General features: G+C 36.6%; 1 protein-coding gene across 1 annotated transcript in view; it reads left to right on the plus strand.

Moving 5' to 3' along the window:
• Positions 1 to 21,433, plus strand: part of ANOS1 (anosmin 1) — a 129,399-nt gene that overhangs the window by 76,671 nt on the left and 31,295 nt on the right. Inside the window, exons 5-7 of the mRNA XM_042810190.1 lie at positions 1,611 to 1,795; positions 9,234 to 9,363; positions 19,642 to 19,844. Of these exons, the coding sequence (XP_042666124.1) occupies positions 1,611 to 1,795; positions 9,234 to 9,363; positions 19,642 to 19,844 (518 nt within the window). The remainder of the gene's footprint in view (positions 1 to 1,610; positions 1,796 to 9,233; positions 9,364 to 19,641; positions 19,845 to 21,433) is intronic.

Raw genomic sequence — 21,433 nt, forward strand, 5'->3', positions numbered from 1 at the left:
GTACATTGTAATTAAAGAAGGATTTTGAAACATAGAAATCAGAACTGACAGGATCTATAATGTTAGTTATATTAGACTAAGACAGCTGACTGTTGAATGATACGCATGGTTTAAACTGTGATGGTACTGGATTTATATACTGAATTTTCCGTAGGTTGATTTTAGGTTTCTTCAAGAGCGACAGTATCTACTTGTATTGAATTGGGGCTAATTATTGAATCACATTTAGAAGAAGACCTCTTAAAACATAAAAATAGTTTGGTCATATAAGATTCACTATTCCAGCCATCTATAACGGACTGAGTAGAAACATTAATATTACAATTTATTGAACCAGTGTATGCAGTTGTTTTTTTATTGGCCCCCAATGAAATGATGAAATATAAATATATAAATATAAAGATAAAACACACACAATAATTTAATAAGAAGATTTATATTTCAGCATAGAATTCTTGTGTGTAGCATATCCCAAAGTGACAAAATGGTGCACAGTTAAATATATGAGCTTCTAATATCTATCTAGGGAAATGATTGATACAGTGATTTAATCAAAAGATGCCAAATTTGATTTTGGTATTCTCCTTCAAACTGCTACAAATAGTTTCAAAGAGACAATGCTATCAAGTGTCAAAGCAACAGAAATAACTGTCCTTCAGTAACATAATGTAATGAGAAATTACTCTAAATAATATAAAGACAGCTTAGACTCTGAAATATAAAAATTGGAGTGACAGACACATCATACACTATGGCTGCATGCTGCCCAGGAAAAGACAAGCAGCATACTTACGTATATCAGATGAATGTAAAAGACTGAAAATAATTCTGTTACTCTAGTCTGCGTTGGTAAAGGCTCTTCTGAGGTCTGTGTCTAGTTTTAGGCATGGCTTTGGAGAAGGGCTGTGGTCCAATGGAAGAGTTTCAACAGTATAACTGCAAGAATAATCAGAGGAAGAGAAAGAAATTCTTACTTGGAGTGCACCGCAGTTATTAGACTGAAGAAGAAAGCAATGAAAGACGTGACAACAATCCTGCAGTGCTCAGAAGACTCCTCCATAGGTGAAAGATACAATCTGTTGTCCACGATCCATGAACACAAGTACTGTGTTTAAAATGCAGCAAAGAAGACAAAGCAAGGGAAATTTTTGTAATGTTAAGGGTAGAGAAGCAGTGGAAAGAAATGAAGATTGCCAAGTGATGCTGTGAAAATTCCATGGTGAGAAGTGTACAAAGACGCAATTGGGTGAATATCTGAATGGCAGTATAGTTGATTCAGCTTGAGATCAAAGGATCTTTCTCCAGGTTATCAAAACATATATGGAGACTGAGATCAGTTTTAACTCACAGCTCTCAAATCCTTACTTTTAGTTCTCAAATGAAATAAAAAAATAATTTTGAAGATTTTTTTTTCAGTTTTACTGTTGCCAGTAATGAAGACTCCAGAAATTTCTGCTTGTGTCACCCTACCTGTTCCCTTCTTTATTTCTTCTGAACTGACCAACCAGCTTCTTTTTTATTAGTGTTTTTTATACAGTTTAACCTCAAGATGTTTTTTTTCTGATTTTGTAAATTATTCAAATATTTCCATCTTTGTGTTCCTATTGCAGGTGTTCCATTGAAACCCCGGAAAGAGTTAAAATTTATAGAACTCCAGTCTGGAGACCTGGAGGTGAAGTGGTCTTCAAAATTCAATATTTCCATTGAGCCTGTGATTTATGTTGTTCAGAGGAGGTGGAATCAAGGAATCCATCCTAGCGAGGATGATGCTACTAACTGGCAAACTGTAGCACAGGTCAGTTCTTTGTAAAATGGTAAGAACCCCTACCTTCCTTAAAGTTCTTCTTCAGATCAGAGAAGAGTTAGATCATGTAAACTGAGAGATTGTTGCACAGGTGTCCCTTTTTGGTGTCTCTCTAAGTCACAAGCCACAAGCAGGGTCTAGATCTCCAAGGCTTTCCTCCACTGCTCAATGAGCTATTTAAAAGACTTATTCAAGAAAAATGAACTTCAGTATTTTGACTTTCAGTTTTTAAGTAACAGAAACATCAAATGGTTTTGATTTGTATAGTAAATGGCATCATTACAAATGTGTGAATATATTAGCAAAAAAGAAAATATTTCTTTCCCTGCCCCCAAAGGAAATGACATTCAGAAATGACATTTGTGTTTCCAAAATGAGTTTACTTTGTATAGGTAAGGATCTATAGATGTACCTGGAATCTTGATTTCCATAAGGCGCTCAGTAGAACTTTTGTACAAGCACATACTTGTTATCTATTCAGACAGGTATTCCAAAAAGCCACCAATCTATTGAAAAATGTAGAATTAGATACCAAAATCTACTGAAGGAATCTTGTGAGAGACAGTCCTTTTAAAGTCAGTGTGAGCCAGTGCCTGTCCTCCAAGCATGGCTTCAATTTTAGCAAAATGCTAAGAAATATAATTGATCAAAAGACCATTCAGTTTTTAAAAGCATAAGTGTTAAGAGTGAAACCTTTTTTTATCTATAAAGTCACTTTTTCAGATGTTGCCCTCCTAATTTGGAAAGACCTATGATGTCATGCTTTTATCACTCAGGGCAATCCAGGCTGAAAATGTAAGATTCATGAGCAAATGTTTCTTAATGGGAAGCAGCCAACAGAGCATAAATTTTCACTTAGGTTTCTTCCCAGTTTCAATCTGTTTCTTAACATGCTGACAGTCCACCTGGATGGCAGAGTTCCAGTCATTTATCTTAACTGCTTCACCATCATCTCTGCTGACAAGAAAAGCAAAATGTTGATTCTGAAAAGACCTGCAAAAGATCATTACAGCTAGGAAAAAAAAAGAAAGGGAACAATCCACAAAATAAAATAAGGAGTTTAAATTCTGTGGCAGTCTGTTTTCATTCTCAGTTCACGTTGCATAGGAAAGAGGTATCTTAAAATAGTGTCAAGCTTGTGAAACTGAATACTCAAAAGTGAAATCTTTAGCTTTACTGTTTTACTACAGGGGACTGTTACAGTGTTAGAGTCCTGATCAGGGAAGGTCACCTGCAGCAGAGCTTGGCATGAAACACAGCCTGTGCAATTTCATCCCAAGGAACGTGCACAACTTCACACCTGATAAAGTTGCAGTGACTTATTTTTGTCTCTCAGTTGAGGTTCACATCTTCAGTCTGTGTTCTCCATACTCAGAAAACAGCTTCTTGCTTATGCTACTAGGAGGATACCACTTAGCAAACATAAACCAGATGTGAACTGCTACTCGCTGTTATGCCGTGTAGCTAAGCTGTAGAAACATAGCTCTTCTGCAAAGATAGCATATTGCTACACTTTTCCTCATCTCAGAAATAGACCTCTTGCACATTTCTGGGAACAAGCACTATATACAGTGGTGGAGTTTGTATGAATATCTTCCTTCTCACAGTGATGTACGGGAGACAGGGCTTCAGAAATGTCTTTCCTTCTCAGAATGGTAAGAATCCTGATAGCTAACTTTCTTGACGGTGTGCAACATGCAGGCAGAAGGGGCTGAGTTATTCATTATGGCAGGAGAAGACTCCTCCAACTGACTTCTTTCTGAGAACTTTGATGTCCCTACTATGTCTTGAGAGACATACGTTGGATTATGAGACAGACCCCACTGGGGAAGTCAGTTCCAAACAAGCTTTAGGATGCCTGGCTGACTTTGCAAACCATGTGCACTTAGTGGGGCATAAAGGCTGGGCACCCTTGAGGGGCATTAGTAATAAAAATTTTGGTCTCTATAGTCATGTACCTCAGTGGCATTTGTGGTTTTAGACATCCTGCTGGGAAATCAAATTCTGGATTTGACTGGATGCATTAGAATTGGTTTTGCCATGTCAGCAGCAAAGATGAATGTCCATTTTGACTAAAGTGACAGTGTGCATCTCCTCCAGGCTTTTCTTGTTCATATAACTGAGAATATTTCTTCTATGATTCCAAAACACTGGGCTCTGAGACCTTGATTATATGTGTATAAAGAGCTCAGCCATTCAGTTAAGAACTCCTGGGGCATGGCTGTCTGTGGGTGATGATGCCCTTTCATTACTTTTTCCTACTTTTGTTAGAGGGCATGCTCAGAGCAGAGGTAGATCAACAAGGCTCTGAATTTCCTTATGCCTGTATATTGCAAAATTATATGCCTGGAATTATGTGAAGTTTTTGTCTGCGTGTTCTTAAAAGAAATTTCATAGTATTTTGTCAGAGCTTTTTCATAGTTTTCTGTTTTTCTTTTTAACTATTCATTTATAGGTGAGGCTATAATTTTAAATAACTTTTTTGAAGGATTTAGTTTTCAAAAACACTGGCATTTTCTACTTAATTACTGTGAGTTATTATGTAAATTTTTTCTCATGTATCATAAATTTTTATTTGGCATTGAAAAAGTGTTCTTTGAAAAAGTATATGTCTTTTGGATTATATTATCATTAGTTCTCTTTTGGTGTTTTCTTTTTAAGAAGGGAGACAATCTATTACTATGTTCACAGAATTGTAGGGGTTGGAAGGGACCTCCAGAGATCATCGAGTCCAACCCCCCAATGTTATTATATATGTTATAAGAATGTTATTTTCTTAACATTTAATCTTAACATTAAAAAGAATTTTAAGTATTCATCATGTTAGAAAGCAGAAATGTTAGTTGTGGAAGGTCTAATGTCCTTTGATAGAGCAGTGGATGTGGCACTGCCAGACTTCTTCTTTGACAGAGAAAATATAAACTCAGCTCTTTTTACAGTCTGGATGATATCTCTTCACTGTCTACTGCAAATTCTTTATCATTTTGAATTATTTCAAAAGATAGTTGTGGAGCTGTGACTCAGCAAGGTGAGAGAGACTGTCCCCTACTATTTCCAGTAAAACTTTGCACTATAGAATTCAAGATTGATAATGTGATAGAAATAGAGTGAACACATTGAAATGCTCCACTGATTATTGTAAACCTAGAATAGCTGAGGGTCATCTGTACCAGTCTTTGCCACAAAGACCTTCTTACACCAATTATTACTTATATATAAAAGACACACACCAAAATCCTTGGAGTAGTGATGCAGAAATTCCATCAGAGTTGCTTAGTTTCTACACTGCTGAATGTTATTTTTTCATTCTCCTTATCCTAACAAATTTTATCCTTTTCTTACAAGAAGTTGTTGATACCTTCAGCTTGCTTTGTTCTGAGGAAAAGTCTTGCCCATAAAATGTCCTAATTCAAACTAGCATGCAACGTTCAAGACACTAGGCAGTATTCTCTTTTACCCTCTCAAACAGATGATGGGATTGAATATAGGTCATCTGTGCTCTGGGTAGGTACTTTAGTCATAAGTCAGCTGTATGAACAGCAGGGAAAGATTTCTCTAGGTGTGTTGAAGTCAAGAATGAAGACAGGATGAGGGACTTTTTTCAGGAGGGGACTTGGAACCTAAACTATTTTTGGACTGCTGGGAAAGGATTAGAACTGTCAGTGCTTCTTGAATGTGGCAGCGCTGGTTGGTCCATTGGCTCTTGGACCTGAGATGCCCTCTTGAGAAGGGATGTCAAGCTATTCTCTTTACTCTCCAGATTGTGGTATTCCATGCTTTTCTTATATAAAGTTGCATCCATACATTTGTTTTTGTTGAATTTGGGGTGATGATGTGTTGCCTGGTGTTTGTGTTTGAGGACTAATTTTTTACATTATTTTATTCCAAATAATGTGTATTAGGATTGGAACCTTATTGTAATACCTTCCTCTTTTAGGTTAATGCATAAATGCACAGCCTAATTATTTCCTCATGATTGTTTAGGATTGATCTTTTTGTTTTGTTTTTCATTGATTAAATTCTTCAAAACATTATGTTTGCGTTCTAAGACATTATTAGAATTATTTTTTAATAATTACTCTAATAGTTCTTTGAGAACTAACTGAAAAAAATGTTCAAATTACTAACAGAATAGTATAAGATTTCTCAGCAGTATTTAGCTCTTTCTCAGCAGTATTTAGCTTCAGCTATGTTAAGTCTTTGTAGAGGTTAGTTAGACCAAAGCTTTTTGTAATGCAGGAGCTTTAGTTACAGATACACGTCTTGCATGCCAGTGAGACTAATAGGAGCTTTGCCAACAAAGCCAGTAGTGAAAGAAGCAAGCCTAGGGCCTGTTCATAAATTAAAGTAATTTTAGTTATATGAATTGACACATTATTTGATCCTACATCTCACAATCGCCACACAAAGAATGACAGAAATGAAATCTGGTGTTTTAAATGAGCCCTAACAGAATAAAAGGGCTGGTGCAAAGAAATGACAACTGAGATTTCTCAGTTGAGTAATGTAGAGTCAATCAAGTCTTTTCACATTACGCCTGCCTTCTATCTACTAGGACTGATCCTAAAATGATGCTGCCTATTTTATTAGGCTGTCACATGATGTCAGAGGCAAATGTTGGTGGCATGGCGGTAAAGGCTGAACCTTCCTGCCAATATTCCTTTACATTTTGTTGCCATGCGACAGACAGCAGCAGAAGAGCTGTCTGATAAAATGGCATAGTACATGGAAGAGTGTATGAAGCAAACGTGTGGAATTGAATTCCTCCATACAGAAAAAATTACACTCTTTGACATTCATTGATGCTTGCTGAATGTTCATGGAGATCAAATAGTGGATGTGAGCACAGTAAGGCAATGGGTGATGTGTTACGGTAGTGGTGACAGCAACAATGGGTCACCTATTTCCTTCATATGCACGCACAATCCTGCTACCCGTTTTCCTGAATTTTCTTTGTCAGCAAGTTGAAGGGATTAAACACAGGATAATAGCTACAAACTTCATTGGTCAAGTCTCTGAAAATACTGTTGCTGGAGAGCGGGAGCAAATTTCTGAAGTTTTGACTGTCTGATTTAGGTTGGCATGGAAGCAAAAAGCAGAAATTTATAGAATCATGTAATATCTTGTTTTAGAGAAGACCTTAAAAATCACCTAGTACTAAGTTACGGACACAGATGGCTCTCACTGGAAAATGTTGCCAAGTAACTCGTCACACCTGACCTTAAATGCCATCATGGATGGGACATCCACAAATTCTCCGGGCCTGTTCCAGTGTCTCGCCACCCTCTAAGTAAAGAATTTTCTACTTACATTGAATCTAAATCTCCACTCTTTTAATTTAAAATTGTTACCCCTTGTCCAGTCACTATAAGACTGTGTAAAAGTTGTTCTCCATCTTTTTTGTGTTTCCTTGAAGTACTGGAAAGCCACAATGAGGTCTCCATGAAGGCTTCTCTTCTTCATAAGAGAAGTGTTCCACTCCTCTGATGCTCTTTTTGGCCCTATATTGAACCCACTCCGATCACTCTGTGTCTTTCATGTGCTGGGCTTCTCTACAGCTCAATATAGTATTCCAGATGAAACCTCATGATGGCAGAGTAGACTGTGACTATCATGTCCTGTTGGCCACCCTTTGATGCAGCCCAGGATATGTTGGCAAGTGCTTGCTGCTAGCTCACGTCCAGCTTTTTACCCACCACAGCTCCCAAGTCCTGCTCTGGAGGGCTGTTCTCAACAAATTCTTCTCCTAATCTGTACACCTATCTGGGATTGCCCCAACAAAAATGCAGCACCTTGCACTTGACCTTGTTGAAGGTTCATGTAAGTCTTCTTTTCAAGTTTGTCCAAGTCCCTCTGGATAACATCCCTTCCTTCAGTTGTGTCAACTGCACCACTCCGCTTGGTGTCATCACCAAACTTGTGAGGATGCATTCAATCCCACTGGCTAGATTTCTGACAAAGATGATTAGGTGATCATCTTTATCATTAGATGATAAAGAGCACTGACCCCAAGATAGAGACCTGAGTGATCCCGCTTTTTACTGGCTTCTACCTGGACATAGCACTATTGTCCCCAATTCTCTGGCTGTGGCCATCCAGCCCATTTCTTAGCCACCAAATAATTCAGCCTTCAAATCCCTATCTCTTCAATTTAGAGATAAGGATGTAATGTGAGATATAATATCGAAGGCTTAGAGAAGTCCAGGTAGACTCAACTGGTCTTCCCTTGTTGACTGATGTAGTCACCCTATTGTAGAAGGTTAGCAGACTTGTCAGGCACTTTGTGAAGCTGTGTTGAGTTTCTCAGATCACCGCATTGTCCTTCTTCTGGAAGTACTTGGCATCATTGCAAGTGATGCTGAATCTCATATGGTAGGTTTTTGAAATTATAGAAAACAACTGTTATAAAAATTAATAGATGCCAGTAAATTTGTTAATGAGATTTTATCTTCGGTCATAATAATACTTGGTATTTGTTGTGCAGCTTGTTTGTTTAGACGTGCAAGACATTTACTTCAAGCTTATGTGTTTTTTGATTAAAGTATTAAAACAGCAAAAGTGAGCACTGTTAAATGAAAAATAGCCACAAATAGTTTCTGATGAGCTCTACATACACTATTTGTTCTGTACTTGGTAGTGATTGAGCTGTTATCAGAAGGCTGTGTTCAGTTCTGATGTTTGTACCTTAGAAAAAAAAATCAGAAAGTGTACAAGCCAGCTTAAAAGCTTAAAGAAGAATAAAAACAGGCGTCAGAATAAGAGTGTTTAAAGCACCTCCTACTGAAAGAGTTCAGAGTGCATTTTTATTTTTTCTGTATGTGAGTGGTTAAGGCACTCACTGCAGATGTTGGAAATGGAACTCATGACACACCAGCAGTTAGTGTTGTTGGAGAAAAGATCATCTCCTATGACCTAAGAAAAGTCTGCAGAGAAGAGTTAAGGCTACTATTGTCATTTTGACCTAAGTGCCAAAGATCTGAAGGACGATTCATGCACTTCACCCCACATACCTGAGGGCTTTGTGTTTCCTATGAACCAGCTGGTGGCTTTTCAGTGTTGGATTTTGTGAAGTCATTTTGAAGCCTGACTCTTTAGGGTCTGGAGAAATGAGTGCATTGATATGGGGTAATGAGTTCCCTAAAAAATCACCAGTTGATTAGCTAAGTCCAATCTGTTTGGTGAAGGTTATGATAACTGAAAATATCATTTTGTGAATTTAACGCTTGACCAATTTTCTAAATTCACTTTTCTAGAAGAGACCTGCAATGCACTGTAAAATTTGGTGGCGACATGGCTTTGTTCTACTGACACTTGTGTGTACTGAAGAGGTGTGTCTGCTACCTCCCAATCTGACTGATGGGTGTTACATTGCAGAGAGCACAACTGGCCCCATCTAAGCAGACCTTAACCATGACATTTTCCCCACCAGACAACAGATGAGCGGGTTCAGCTGTCAGACATCAGAGCAAGCAGGTGGTACCAGTTCCGTGTGGCAGCTGTGAACGTGCATGGGACAAGGGGCTTCACGGCACCCAGCAAGCACTTCCGCTCCTCTAAAGGTGAGTTTTGGTTCCCTACATCTGGAGCACATCTTCTGCTTGCTCAAATGTGGAGTGCTGCCTGTGTTTTTGTGGCAGGAAGTGGGGCTTTTGGTTGTTTTGCCATTAGTTTTAGAAATGGTGTGAGGTTTATTTGAAGTCTGCCCAAGAATTAAAGGTTAGTAGTATCATTATTCTTTTTATCAGTAAGAAGTCTCAATAAACAATACTCCTTTTAGACATCTCCTTTTAGACATTTTCCATGCTATTGCTATCAAACAACAAGACCATGACCACGAAACATGGAGAATGATTTTCAATGTTTTATTCCAAGAGATCTTTTATGTTCCTTTATAGCTATAGGAAATTTGTTACTGTCATATGTTTAGCTGAGTACAGAAATATTTGTCACCTACATCTAAGTAATTGGAGCATCATTATTTTAATGGAAATAGGGGCTGTCTTAATATGACTCCTTGCCTTTTCACACTAATCATAAGGGCTTAAGGATAATAAGGGTGTGTTTAGCAGCATGTTACTTTTCACTGGGAATGAATTTTAGCCAGTCAATTAAGTATTGCAGGAATTTTTGTTGCTGTTGCTTGATTTGTCAAGGGATGTATGTGGGCAGTAACTTTGAAAATGGATCAGTAATTGGTACTGGGAAGATGAGAGCTCAAACAGATCTCTGCTCCTGTGAAGTTTTTTTCTGATGTATTTTTGACCCATGTGAATTCGAGCTTTTCTAGATGACTTTTAAGCACTGTATCACAGGCCAGAAAATATCCCCAATAATCTGGATGTGATCACCCTCTCTTACAGTAGTAGTAGTAGTCTGGAAATAGCCAGACCGTGCTAGTTGGCTTTGGTGCCAAACAATGAGTTTTAGCAGTCTTCACAATATTACTAATGGAAATGAAGTTTATAATAGATAGACATGTCTTTGTCTTGGTAGTGACAGAATCTTTACACTTTTATAAAGAATACTTAGAAGTATACATTTATTTCTCCTGAAGAGTTGACTTGCAGTATAAACAGTTGCTATTTATGGGTTTTCATGTTAGCTTTTTCTTTCTTTTTGGTCATAATCAATCCTAGAAAAAAGTCTTATTGTAGGTACAGTTATATATGCATGCATGTGCTTTTGATAATATGGATGTTTTAATTATTTACTGAAAAAGTTTACATTCAGCTCACATTCAGTTTACATTCAGAATTTTTAGTGCTATAACCTCGTATCTGATAAGAAGGTTTGTTGGAATGGCCATCCCACTATTGCTGTGAAACAAAGAAAAAGGATAATTTTAAGAATTTGTTGCAATTTCTAGCATACAGTTTCAGTGACATAAAAAATGCAGTTTATCCAAACTGTGATGAGTTTACTGAAAGGACTCAGCAGCAGCAGTAGCTTTCTCCGATTTTTCTCTTGAAATGCAGTTAAATAGATATAGTGCCTCATTGCTGAATTGGGCACCAGCTTTCTTTTCAACTCACATCATGGTCAGTTGTTTTTCTGAATTGCTAGAGATTTTCCAACTATTCTGCTTGAAAACACTACAACTGCATTTACATAAAGATATATCATGATAACACTGGGATTTTGGCTTGAGCATGACATTTGTGTAAAATTATGTTCCAAACATGTCCCTGATGGTTGGGCTCACCACAGGAGCATATTGTTCAAAACACCTACATTAGTAATGAATGTAAGAACATCTGTGTTAAATCATACTGAACATCTCTTTAGCTGAGTATCTGACCGTATCCATAAATGGGTTTCTGGAGAACAATATGATAGCATAATAAGCATACAGAGATATTTCTTCAGAATAATCTCCTACCTGGCAGTGATTTTCAGGAGCTTGAGGTTTTGAAATGATTGTATGTTAGATACCAGAGCCCGCTTCTCCTGCACTCTCTGCAGTTACTCCTGAAGCATTGCTCTCCAGTTGTACTGCTCATGGCTGTCAGGTGGACAGAGAGCACTTTGAGCACTTCCAGGACTTTGCAAGAAGTACAGAAGCTAGCAAAACATCCTCATACTGTTACATAACAAATGAAAACAGCAGAAAATGCACAGCTAGTTCTGTTCAAAAGTCGGCATTAGCCCTCACCTACTGTTACCCTCACAATAACAGTTTTCAAATCTAAGCTCCTGCATGTAACAGAACATTGTGAATTGCCAAGCAAACAAAAGGAATACAGTTAACTGTCAGCTCTGTAGTCAGAGTCATCTTATTCCATCCATTCATTTGAGTATTTTAGAAGCTTTGTTCTGTTAGTGGCTATTGCGAAGATACCATGTTTACCAGATGAAATCTGGAAGCATTAAGTGATTGTGGTGACTGGCAGGGATGACACTAGCTTGTCAGTATCTCTCAGCCTCCATGTCCCTGAGTAGGCACACATAGCACAAACAGTTATAGTTGGACTATTTATTACTACTTTGGAACTCAGTGGGAAGTGGCTGCCCCTGCCTGGCAGAGAGGCAAAAAACTACTGATCTCGTGTGCCTGTTTTTGGGTGCCAGCATCTGCTCATTCCTGCTGGCATATTTAACCTCTGTTATCAAAAAGAAGGGATGGTTTTGGCACCTCCCCTTTGAAAGTTTGCTGACTCTCTTTGGTACATTTGTGTGAAGTGTGGTCAGAAACTTTTTTTTAAAGGAAATCCTTTGATTGGGAAATGTAACAACAATTCCTAAAACAGTTTCTCACACAAGATCATAAGTGGGGGCAAATGTGATATATAATCAGAATATTGGGAACGGTATGGAACCACAAAATTTCTGTCACTAAATATTTTAAGCTGTTAAAAAAAAAACACTCAGAAACATTGGTGCCAAAATTACTTAGAGAGTGACTTACTTGTCTGGTAGTTATGATGCTGTTTATACTGTTTTGTGTCTTTTGCAAATGCAAAAATGTGATTTCTGAGTAGATACAACAAAGCAAGATTTTTTTTAAATTCAAAATAACTTTACATCTTCTGAGTTATGTAATAACTTTTCTTTCACTAAAAAGCTCCTTATTGTCCAAATTAGTTTAATATCCCAGTCACGAAAAACATAAAACTAGGGAGACAGAAGAGCATTTCATCAAGCATTTCAGCTATAAAGGTTCTACACCATTTTTCATCTACTTGTGTTTTGATTATTTATCTGCTATAGACGTTGATAGTCCTATACTGTGAACAGCTGAGGTGGAGGTTTATTAGCTATTTTACACTGCCTCATGTATTCATTTATGGAATCAGTATGCAAATAATAAATAATCAAAGTGACACTGCTGAGATAAATAATTTATGAAAGGTTCAAAGCATAAACTGTGAGAATTCTTTATACTGTTTATTTATTCCTATAAAAGGAGACAAAGCGTTTATATTGGCCTATCTGGCATAGCTCTTCACAGGGAAAAAAGCGATGCTTTATTTCGCCATAATTTGATATACCAAAGTTACGAGAAATACAGAATAGATTATACATATCTCCTTAGAACAGATAGCCAGAAGGTGGAGTTAATGCAGCACCTAGGAGAATGAGTCCTTTCCTGAAAGTAGGACTCTGTACATGGATTTTCAGGTTGATACTGTCAGTGAAAATGGATCAAAGCTTCCTGGTATTCTTGATAGTGATTTCCACTTCATTTTTTTTTTTTTTTTTAAATTGTGTTTGCTTTCCTTTTGATCTTCCACTGAGTGACAATAATTTGCAGCAACAGCAAAAAGCTAGCAGAATGTCTGGCAGAATATTTTTGATCCCCAAAGATATGAATATACTTCTCATAGTTTAACTGATCTTCTCCAAGCTGTTTCATTTAGTTTGGAAGGAGAAGAGAACTGATCCTACAATCCAAAAATAAGTCTATTTAGGAAAGAAAAGAAAAAAAAAGCTATGATTCCTTTTTTCCCATTATGGGACACTGGATAGCCTAACCCAAATTGCCAGAAGCTGTTTGGCACTAGTAATTCAGCCGGTATTTGTATAAGAGTTTTTAGACTATTTTTTCTATCTTTTAGGTTCTATGATGACAGTGACCTCTCAGTAAAAGATACTACTGTTACGTAGAGGAACCAGCATTAAGCATTTCCATATAATATCTTGCTGGTTTGTAGTTAGACACTGCTATTTTCACAGGCTAAAAGGGGCTGTAAGATCAACACAATGAGCACAAACCTGATCCTTCCACCTTGCTAAAGGTTTTTATCTTCACCATAAAGGCAGCTGCTAGCATACACAGGATGAATTGTCAAGCAAAAGGAAGCAGACAACATTGTTTTCACAGCACATAAGTACCATGCTGGATGAGATTTCATGCATGCATTACTGAGTGTTAGTAAAACCAGAACAGACACCCACTCCTGGCAATAAAAGTCTTTCTGTTGCTCCTTTGAGACCAATGATTTTTTTATACTGCTGCACAGCTGGTTTATGTGTGCCATTTCCATTGGGCAAAGCCAGTCCTCTTACTTATGCCTTGGAACTGTTTAATAGTTGAAAACATGTCTGTAGAACATTTTCAGCAGATTTTTAGAGTTGGGATACTTAATGTTTAAACGATAGCGATGGATGATCTATTTTAAGGAGAAAAAAATATGTCAGTAGAAAAGGTTTAAACAGGAGTCAAACTTGCTGTCATTTTTACAGCTCAGGATGGAAATTCCATGTTTGAATGTCATTATTCCTCTCTGACATATATATTTTAAATCATTTATCGTTTTCGTTACACTTGCCACATTTAAAGCTAAAGAGAATGTTTTGCAGCAATGTATAATGCAATTATTGTACCTACCCTGCACGTGCTTTTTTACTGAGGTGGCAAGTTGCTTCTAGATCCTATTTGTAGGAAGAATTTTGTAAAATATAAAGTGTCTATCACTATGTTTAAAAATATGATTGTGGAAAGATGTTCGTTTTGAAATGGTGATGTGAGTTTTCTTTTTTTTTCTTGTATTAACAGCAAGGAATCCTCCCTTCTGGGGACTGGAGACAGTTTTTCTTGTGATGGCTGAGTAGCCAGCAAGACAAGCATTTAAGTCCTTTGGGTATACTCAAGCCAGATACAATGCAGACAAATGCAGTACTTACTCCATGTGCTGGAATAGCAGCCTCAGCCTTGACCTAATGAAGCTATCATTTCTAGCAGTGAGAAGTGATTTACTTGTCAGATGGCTGAGACCAGAATATTTTAAGATTTGAAAACAGTTGTATGTGCCAAATTATAATATATATAAGGATTTTTCTTTTATTTGAGCTGTAGCATAAACAGCAAAGGAAAAGCTACAACTAACAGCACTCTTTCTGCAAACCAAATTATTCAATTTAATACTCGGATAAGTGCATTTAAATAAAATTTCAGAACTTTAAATTTGAAAAACTGTCCCTTCCAGTAGTTTAACGTTCACATATCTAAATTATACATGTGGGCAGTCAGTCAAAGGGGCCACAGGTATATGAACACAAATAGCAGAATGTTTGTTAGTTTTACAGTCATTAGAATTCCAGTTTAGCTTCATAATCAGGTTAACAAAAGTGTGAAAGCTCTGTAGTCCAGTACCAGTTACTAGACGTAGAAATATTTCAGCACAAAAGTTGTGTATGGCTTTTTGTGTCTGGATAGACATAAGCATAATGGAGTGCCTTGTAGAAGAATGAGTTTCCCATTATTTTTCCAATAGAATTGAGAAGGCTTAAAAAAAACAACAAAACAAACCTGAGCAAGCTACAGTTATCTCATAAATATAAATAAATAGGCTGTATGCCTAATGAAGGAGTGTGTTGTTTAGGTTATGTAAGACAGGCATTTTGCTTGCTTTCTTGAGTTTTAGGGATATTAAGGGTGTTCTCATTTTTTGAGGGTGCGGTGTTTTTTTATTTGCTTGTTTGTTTGTTTGTTTGCTTTTCTTCTTGGTAATAACAGAGGTCACAATATACTGCCTTGTTGCTATTCTGTCTTACTTCAGACTTTTCAAATGAGGAAAACATGAACGTTCCTGTTTTTTGGTGTAAAAAAAATTATAGTTCTGTCAGCTATAGAAGTGATGAGTGGTATAGAGAGACATAGAATTAGATGAATAAATTATATCATCATATGGAAATAATATGCAGTGGATTCTGAGCTGATATAAAGTGCTCGCTAAGTGGCTTCATATTTCAGGTACCCAGAATCCAGGAAATATTTTATTGTTGGTTTCCCAAAATCCAACAATAGTTTGTTAGTTTTTGTGGTTTTTTTCTCCTTTCTTGCACATGATTAAATGTGAAATTATAGTGCTTGTCAATGTTCAAGAGGGATTTGGATAATGTCCTTAGTAATATACTTTAACTTTTGGTTAGCTTTGATGATTTTATGATTCTATGATGTGGTCAGACAGCCGCTCTAGATGATCTCTGAAGATTCCTTCCAACCATTGTGTTGTGTTGTGTTCTATTCTTATTTTTTCATCTTTGATCATTTTCTTGTTTCTGTGTTGGTCATTTCAAAATTAATGCCTCCTATTTATTTCCATGGAAACTGCAACATATACGTATACAAAGAGCACACCGTGACTATTTGATATAGTAAACTCTCAACTACAAAGCACTATTTTTCAACAGTCACCACCATTAGTTTTGCATTTCTGCCAGTGATGAATAAGTACCTGCATGCTGCTCCCATAAAAACCTGCCTCAGTGCAGGTGACCCACTGTTTCCACAGCTGCTGCAGCTTGTTGCTAGTAGTATGTTGTCCACACAGTCCATCTTACATTGGTCTGAACAGATGAAAGTCAGAAGATGCCAAATTCAGATTATACAGTGGATATGGTAGGACAATCCAGCCAAGACTGGCAGTGAGACTCAATGGTCTTCAAACTAGCATGCAGCCTGGTGTTATCATGTTGCAAGAGAAAGATTGTTGTCTTCTCTAGCCTGTCTCTGAAAATTTGAGTCTTCATCTCAGTCAGCATCGTGATATTGCAGTCAGAGTTGATGGTTTGTCCATATTCCAGGAAATCCATGTTTACCTATCCCTATTCCAAAACACAGTGCGTATCACTTTATCCACTGTCTGGAACTTTTTCTTCAATGGGAAATTCACGTATCTTCACTCTGTGAACTGCTGTTTTGACTCCAGCTTGTAATGGTGACACCACACTTTGTTACTGGTAACAGTGCGATCCTGGAAGCTGTCACCTTCAGCCCCGTGTTGGTTCACTGGGTCTTGACAAACCTGCATATATGGTTCTTTCTGTTCCTGTTTGAGCACTTGTGGGACACAGCCTAACGCAGATGTTATAATATTCAAACATTGCCACCAGTTTCCAATGCATTTAAGCTTATATTGAACTGTGTACACAGTTCCCTGGTTGTAATCCATCAATTCACATAGATGAGCTGATCAAGGTGCTCTTCATTCCATGGTGTGACAGCTGTGCAGAATGTGGCTTGTTGTCCACATTGCTGTCGCCACTGCTGAAATGCACTCATCACCTCACTGTGCTCACAGCCAGTGTTTGGTCTCCATAAACATTCAGCAAGCATCAATGAATATCAATGGTTGCCATTTTTTCTGTATGGAGGAATTCAGTTCCACACCTTTTCTTCATTCACACTTTCACTTCAGGCAACATTTTGTCAGACTGCCACTCTGCTGCCAGCTGTTGTACGGCAGTGACATGTAATGGAATATTATCAGGAGAGTTCAATCCCTACTGCCATACCACCAACATTTGCCTCTGACTTCATGAGCCAACATAATAAAATAGGAGGCGTTATTTTAGAGCAACCCTCGTAGATTATTATTTTCCCCAGCTTAGTCTACTATTTTTTTTTTCTAGAAAATATGGTACTTTCAAATTTCTCACTTTTTCATGTCTGTCAGTTGCAGAACTCCATCCTTTCTGTCTTGACGTCTATGACTGCTCTTCTTCCTCCTTTTAAAAGACACATTTCAATGGCATTTGCTAGGTTTAGCAAAAAAATTGCTATTCATTTTCTTGTAGGGCCAGAAACACATACCAAGGAATTCTGAAGAAAACAAACAAATTTATTTTTTTGTTTTTAGTTCTATCAAGAGTTTATTCTGAAGTACTATTTCATTTAACTTTTAGAATTTTGGGGATTCTCAGAGTGTTTTGTAGACATGGAAGACATGTACAGTTATAATTGTTTAGGCTTATGTCAAAGCATTCATGAAGGCATACCCTCCAAAACACTTTAACTGTATCCCATATGTTATATATACATAATACATGATGTATGGTACTTGTGGGAGTTAACCTGAATAATTCACCTGTGGTAATATGATCAGTTGCACTTCAGGTTATAAATGTTTTATGGCCACAATGCGTTGTCACATTGCATAAAAAAAAAAAAAAAAAAAGAACCCCAACATTTTAAGTTAGTGAAACTGGATGCTTGAAAGGATTTTTTTTTTTTTTTTTTTTATTCATTATTCTGATTATTGTGTCCAAATTTCATTTCTCTTCTACTTATATTATCAAGCACAGAAATAGATGATGAATTATGTTAGATAACAATACAAGCTATTTATCGAAAACAAATTTTAGAAATTTATCTTCATGTTACTTATCTCTTCCAAAACATGCAGCTTTGTATATATTTAAAATAGAGTGGTTAGCTGCTAGGTAAGACAATAAATGTAAAAACAGTGCCAGGAAAAAAAAATAAATAAAACAATCCAACTTACAATCTGATTAAAAAAAAAAAAAAGGAATTAGGAAAATGAAGTTAAATTTCCAGAATTCTTAAACTCATGGGTTTTTTTTTAACAGTTACAGCCAGTGTGTGTGATAACAGGACCATTCTTTACTATTTAACTAAGATGACACACATGAGGAAACAGAAGCATCTATTATTATTTAATGGAGACTCCTGTTAAATAAGGGGAATAAGGCATTATTTCACATTTGCTGGTCTTTAAAAAGGAAATGCTGTCTTTATTAACCCTGAATGTGTTAGTTTGCATGACCTGGTGATGGAATTTTTCAGTGAGACCATAAGTCATAGGGATTATCTGATGAACTTAGTATGTCTGGAAAGTTCATTTAACAGCTCATTAACCATTATGAAGAGATTCAGGTGAACTGCACCATAAATGAATGCCTGATGTATCTTCTGCACACCTCCAGTTTTATTTCTGGGAGTAAGTGGTGGCTCATTTGGCAGAAAGGTTTCATTAAAATGATTTTCTCAATCACATTGTATATCTCTTGGCTTCAACTTCATATCATGCCTTAATTACTACACATTTTCTTTGCATGCCTGAAATATTTTGATTTTTTTTTGAGCTCCACTGTTTAATTTGTTTACACAGTTATTTATTGATTTGTGTGTTTTCATTATATCTTGCCTGTAATGTTTGGTTAACACAGACACAAAAAAAGAACAAACAACTTTTTGAAGTATTCTTTCACAAAAGTGCTGGTAAAAGAAGTATATTGCCATATTCACTCTTTATAGCATTTTTTGTAATGTTTCCAAGGTTACTTAGATTGGGAATTGTGATTAAAAAGTAAGACTCAGATGACAGTGGATTTGACTTTCAAAAGTTCAGATGAAAAATTTCCACTTATTCACATGACTCAGCCATTATATTGTATGGTTGGACCTAACATTCAATATTAGAAATTGTTCAGTAGTGGAACCTTTAACTATCTGGTGTCCGTAAATCTGGGGTTGGCACATAGGCAATTGAAGGAACAACACCTCAGTCAATATTGAACAGAAACTTGAATAGGGAAATAAATCACAGGGGTGGTTGAGTCTGCTGTTGTTATTAAAATATATATATATATTTATTCTAAGGACATGTCTATGTCTGTGATAGTGGATATCAGTACAAGAATTTGAAAGAAAGATTCAAACTCTAGAAATATTCTCATCTGACAGTTCTCTGACAACACAGACCAAAATGTTTGGTGTCTCCAAGTTTCTATTCTGTTCTTGTGAGCCAGGAGTTTTTACATTCACAGTGTGTTTATAATAGTGAATGCCAGAAATAAGCCTAATGATTTAGTACATTATGATGAAACTTTATCACATTTGTGAACATAGCAATGATATAGAATAATTATAATCCTACATGTGAATACATAATTGTATTTCTAGTAAAGTTTGGATTTGTAGAATTTGCATCTGTGAGAAATATTTGCCTGAATGTTCTTAAGTGCATTGAGAATATTTAATACAGATTTTGTATGACAAGTAAATGTATAAGATGAATATGATTTTTAATTTACTTAAGAGTGATCTTTACATATGATTTTTTAATATTATTTGATTTTATTTTTAATTTCAGATCCATCTGCTCCACCAGCTCCATCTAATATCAGAATTGCCAATATCAGTGCAAACAATGATGGAACTGTTAATGTAATGATTACTTGGGATCTTCCAGAAGAGCCTGATATTCCAGTGCACCACTACAAAGTTTTCTGGAGCTGGACTTATAGCAAATACGTGATCCCAGCTAAAAAAAAGAGAAGGAAGATTACTGATGGGGTAAGAAAGAAAATGGCATATGAAACAGAAATACGACTATGTATTAATTCTGGAACATTCAAACTTATTTCTGGCATGAAATAAACAGAGTGTAAGTAAGAAAAATGTGATAAATTGCAATGATTTCAACTGCTTGGAAAGTAATTGACTTAATTTTTAAGATCACCAACCTCACAGGCAAATTTGATACCTCAATTCAATTCCTTTGCTTCACTGAACTCAAGGAGAAAAGCAGACTTCTGTCTTAGAATGCAGGCAAATATAAGATTTTGCAGGAGAGATGGATAGAAAGTTCATTGCTTTTTCTCCTCTAGAGCGGGATTTATTTTACCACGCTTCTGAAAGATGGAGTGGTGTTTCATTTAAGAAACATTAACATAATCTGTTGCATTATTTTTTCAGTTTGTAAACAAAAGGCACCATTATATAGAATAACTATTAAATAATCAGTAGGGGCCCAAGGAAAAGAATAATAAACATTTAAATAATCTGTTGTGCCAAAGATGTGACATATTTCATAGCAGCAGTTTTCTTTTGAGATTTTTGACTGCATTAAGTCTTGCTGTCATTTCCTTAAGCATATTGCACAGTAATTAAAAGTAGTTAATAGAGATTGAAATGTATCACAAATAAAAGTCTGGACTTAATTATCTGGAATCACTTTTATTAATGCATTTCCATGGCTGTGTTAACGCTGTGTTTTGGCTCTGGTTGACTGCTTGCACTCTGATGAATGACAGCTATTGAGTAATAGTCCCTCTATCCCTTAGCCACCAAACCCTGCAAAACATGAAAGCAGGGTAGGTTGTATTCTTGTTATATTATTATGAGTTGTATAGGACATAGCAGACCAACCACTGGATGAGCACTGTGGACCCATCCCTTCTATTGGGAACTGATAGGGTTCAGGGTCTAGAGGCTGCAGCCATCATCACTAGCTCTACAGTGGGAAAGAGGGAAAAGGAAATATACCCACCGCTGGAAATAATGTGGATTCTTTTCAGCAACCGTGATAACTTGGCTCTTTGTTTCTACTCAAGTCAAATACTTAGGAATAAAAAATCCACAAAGCCATAGTAAACATACACGGAAAAGAAAGTTAGCTCATTCTTGCAGTTTTTAAAAATCACATTAGCAAGATAGGAGTAGAGTTGGATGTTGATAGGTAGTAGAATTTATGTTTCTGAGGAAAGATTCCATTGGCTTCCTAGCATTAAAGTAATTGGGAACAAGGTTCGAACTTGAGTATAAGGAAATTCAAGAGAACCAAAATGTATTTCAACGGAAAGGTAAACTCTTAAAATATCTTTTTTGCTAATCCTGCCCCAAGGCCAGATTGAATGGGGCCCTGGGCAGCCTGGTCTAGTATTAAATGGGGAGGTTGGTGCCCCTGCATGTGACAGGATGGTTGGAGATTCATGATCCTTGAGGTCCCTTCCAACCCTGGCCATTCTGTGATTCTGTGATTCTGTGATTCTGTGAAACTGTACAGCAATGAGATTTAGACTGCTCCCATAGGACACTTCTCAGACTATTGCTTGCCAATAAATATTATAGAAATATTCATTCTAGAAATCAAAACTAAGGAA

The sequence above is a fragment of the Centrocercus urophasianus genome, unplaced genomic scaffold (assembly GCF_019232065.1).
Source record: "Centrocercus urophasianus isolate 14NV4802_14NV808 unplaced genomic scaffold, USGS_Curo_1.0 seq_12, whole genome shotgun sequence".
NCBI classification, from domain to species: domain Eukaryota; kingdom Metazoa; phylum Chordata; class Aves; order Galliformes; family Phasianidae; genus Centrocercus; species Centrocercus urophasianus.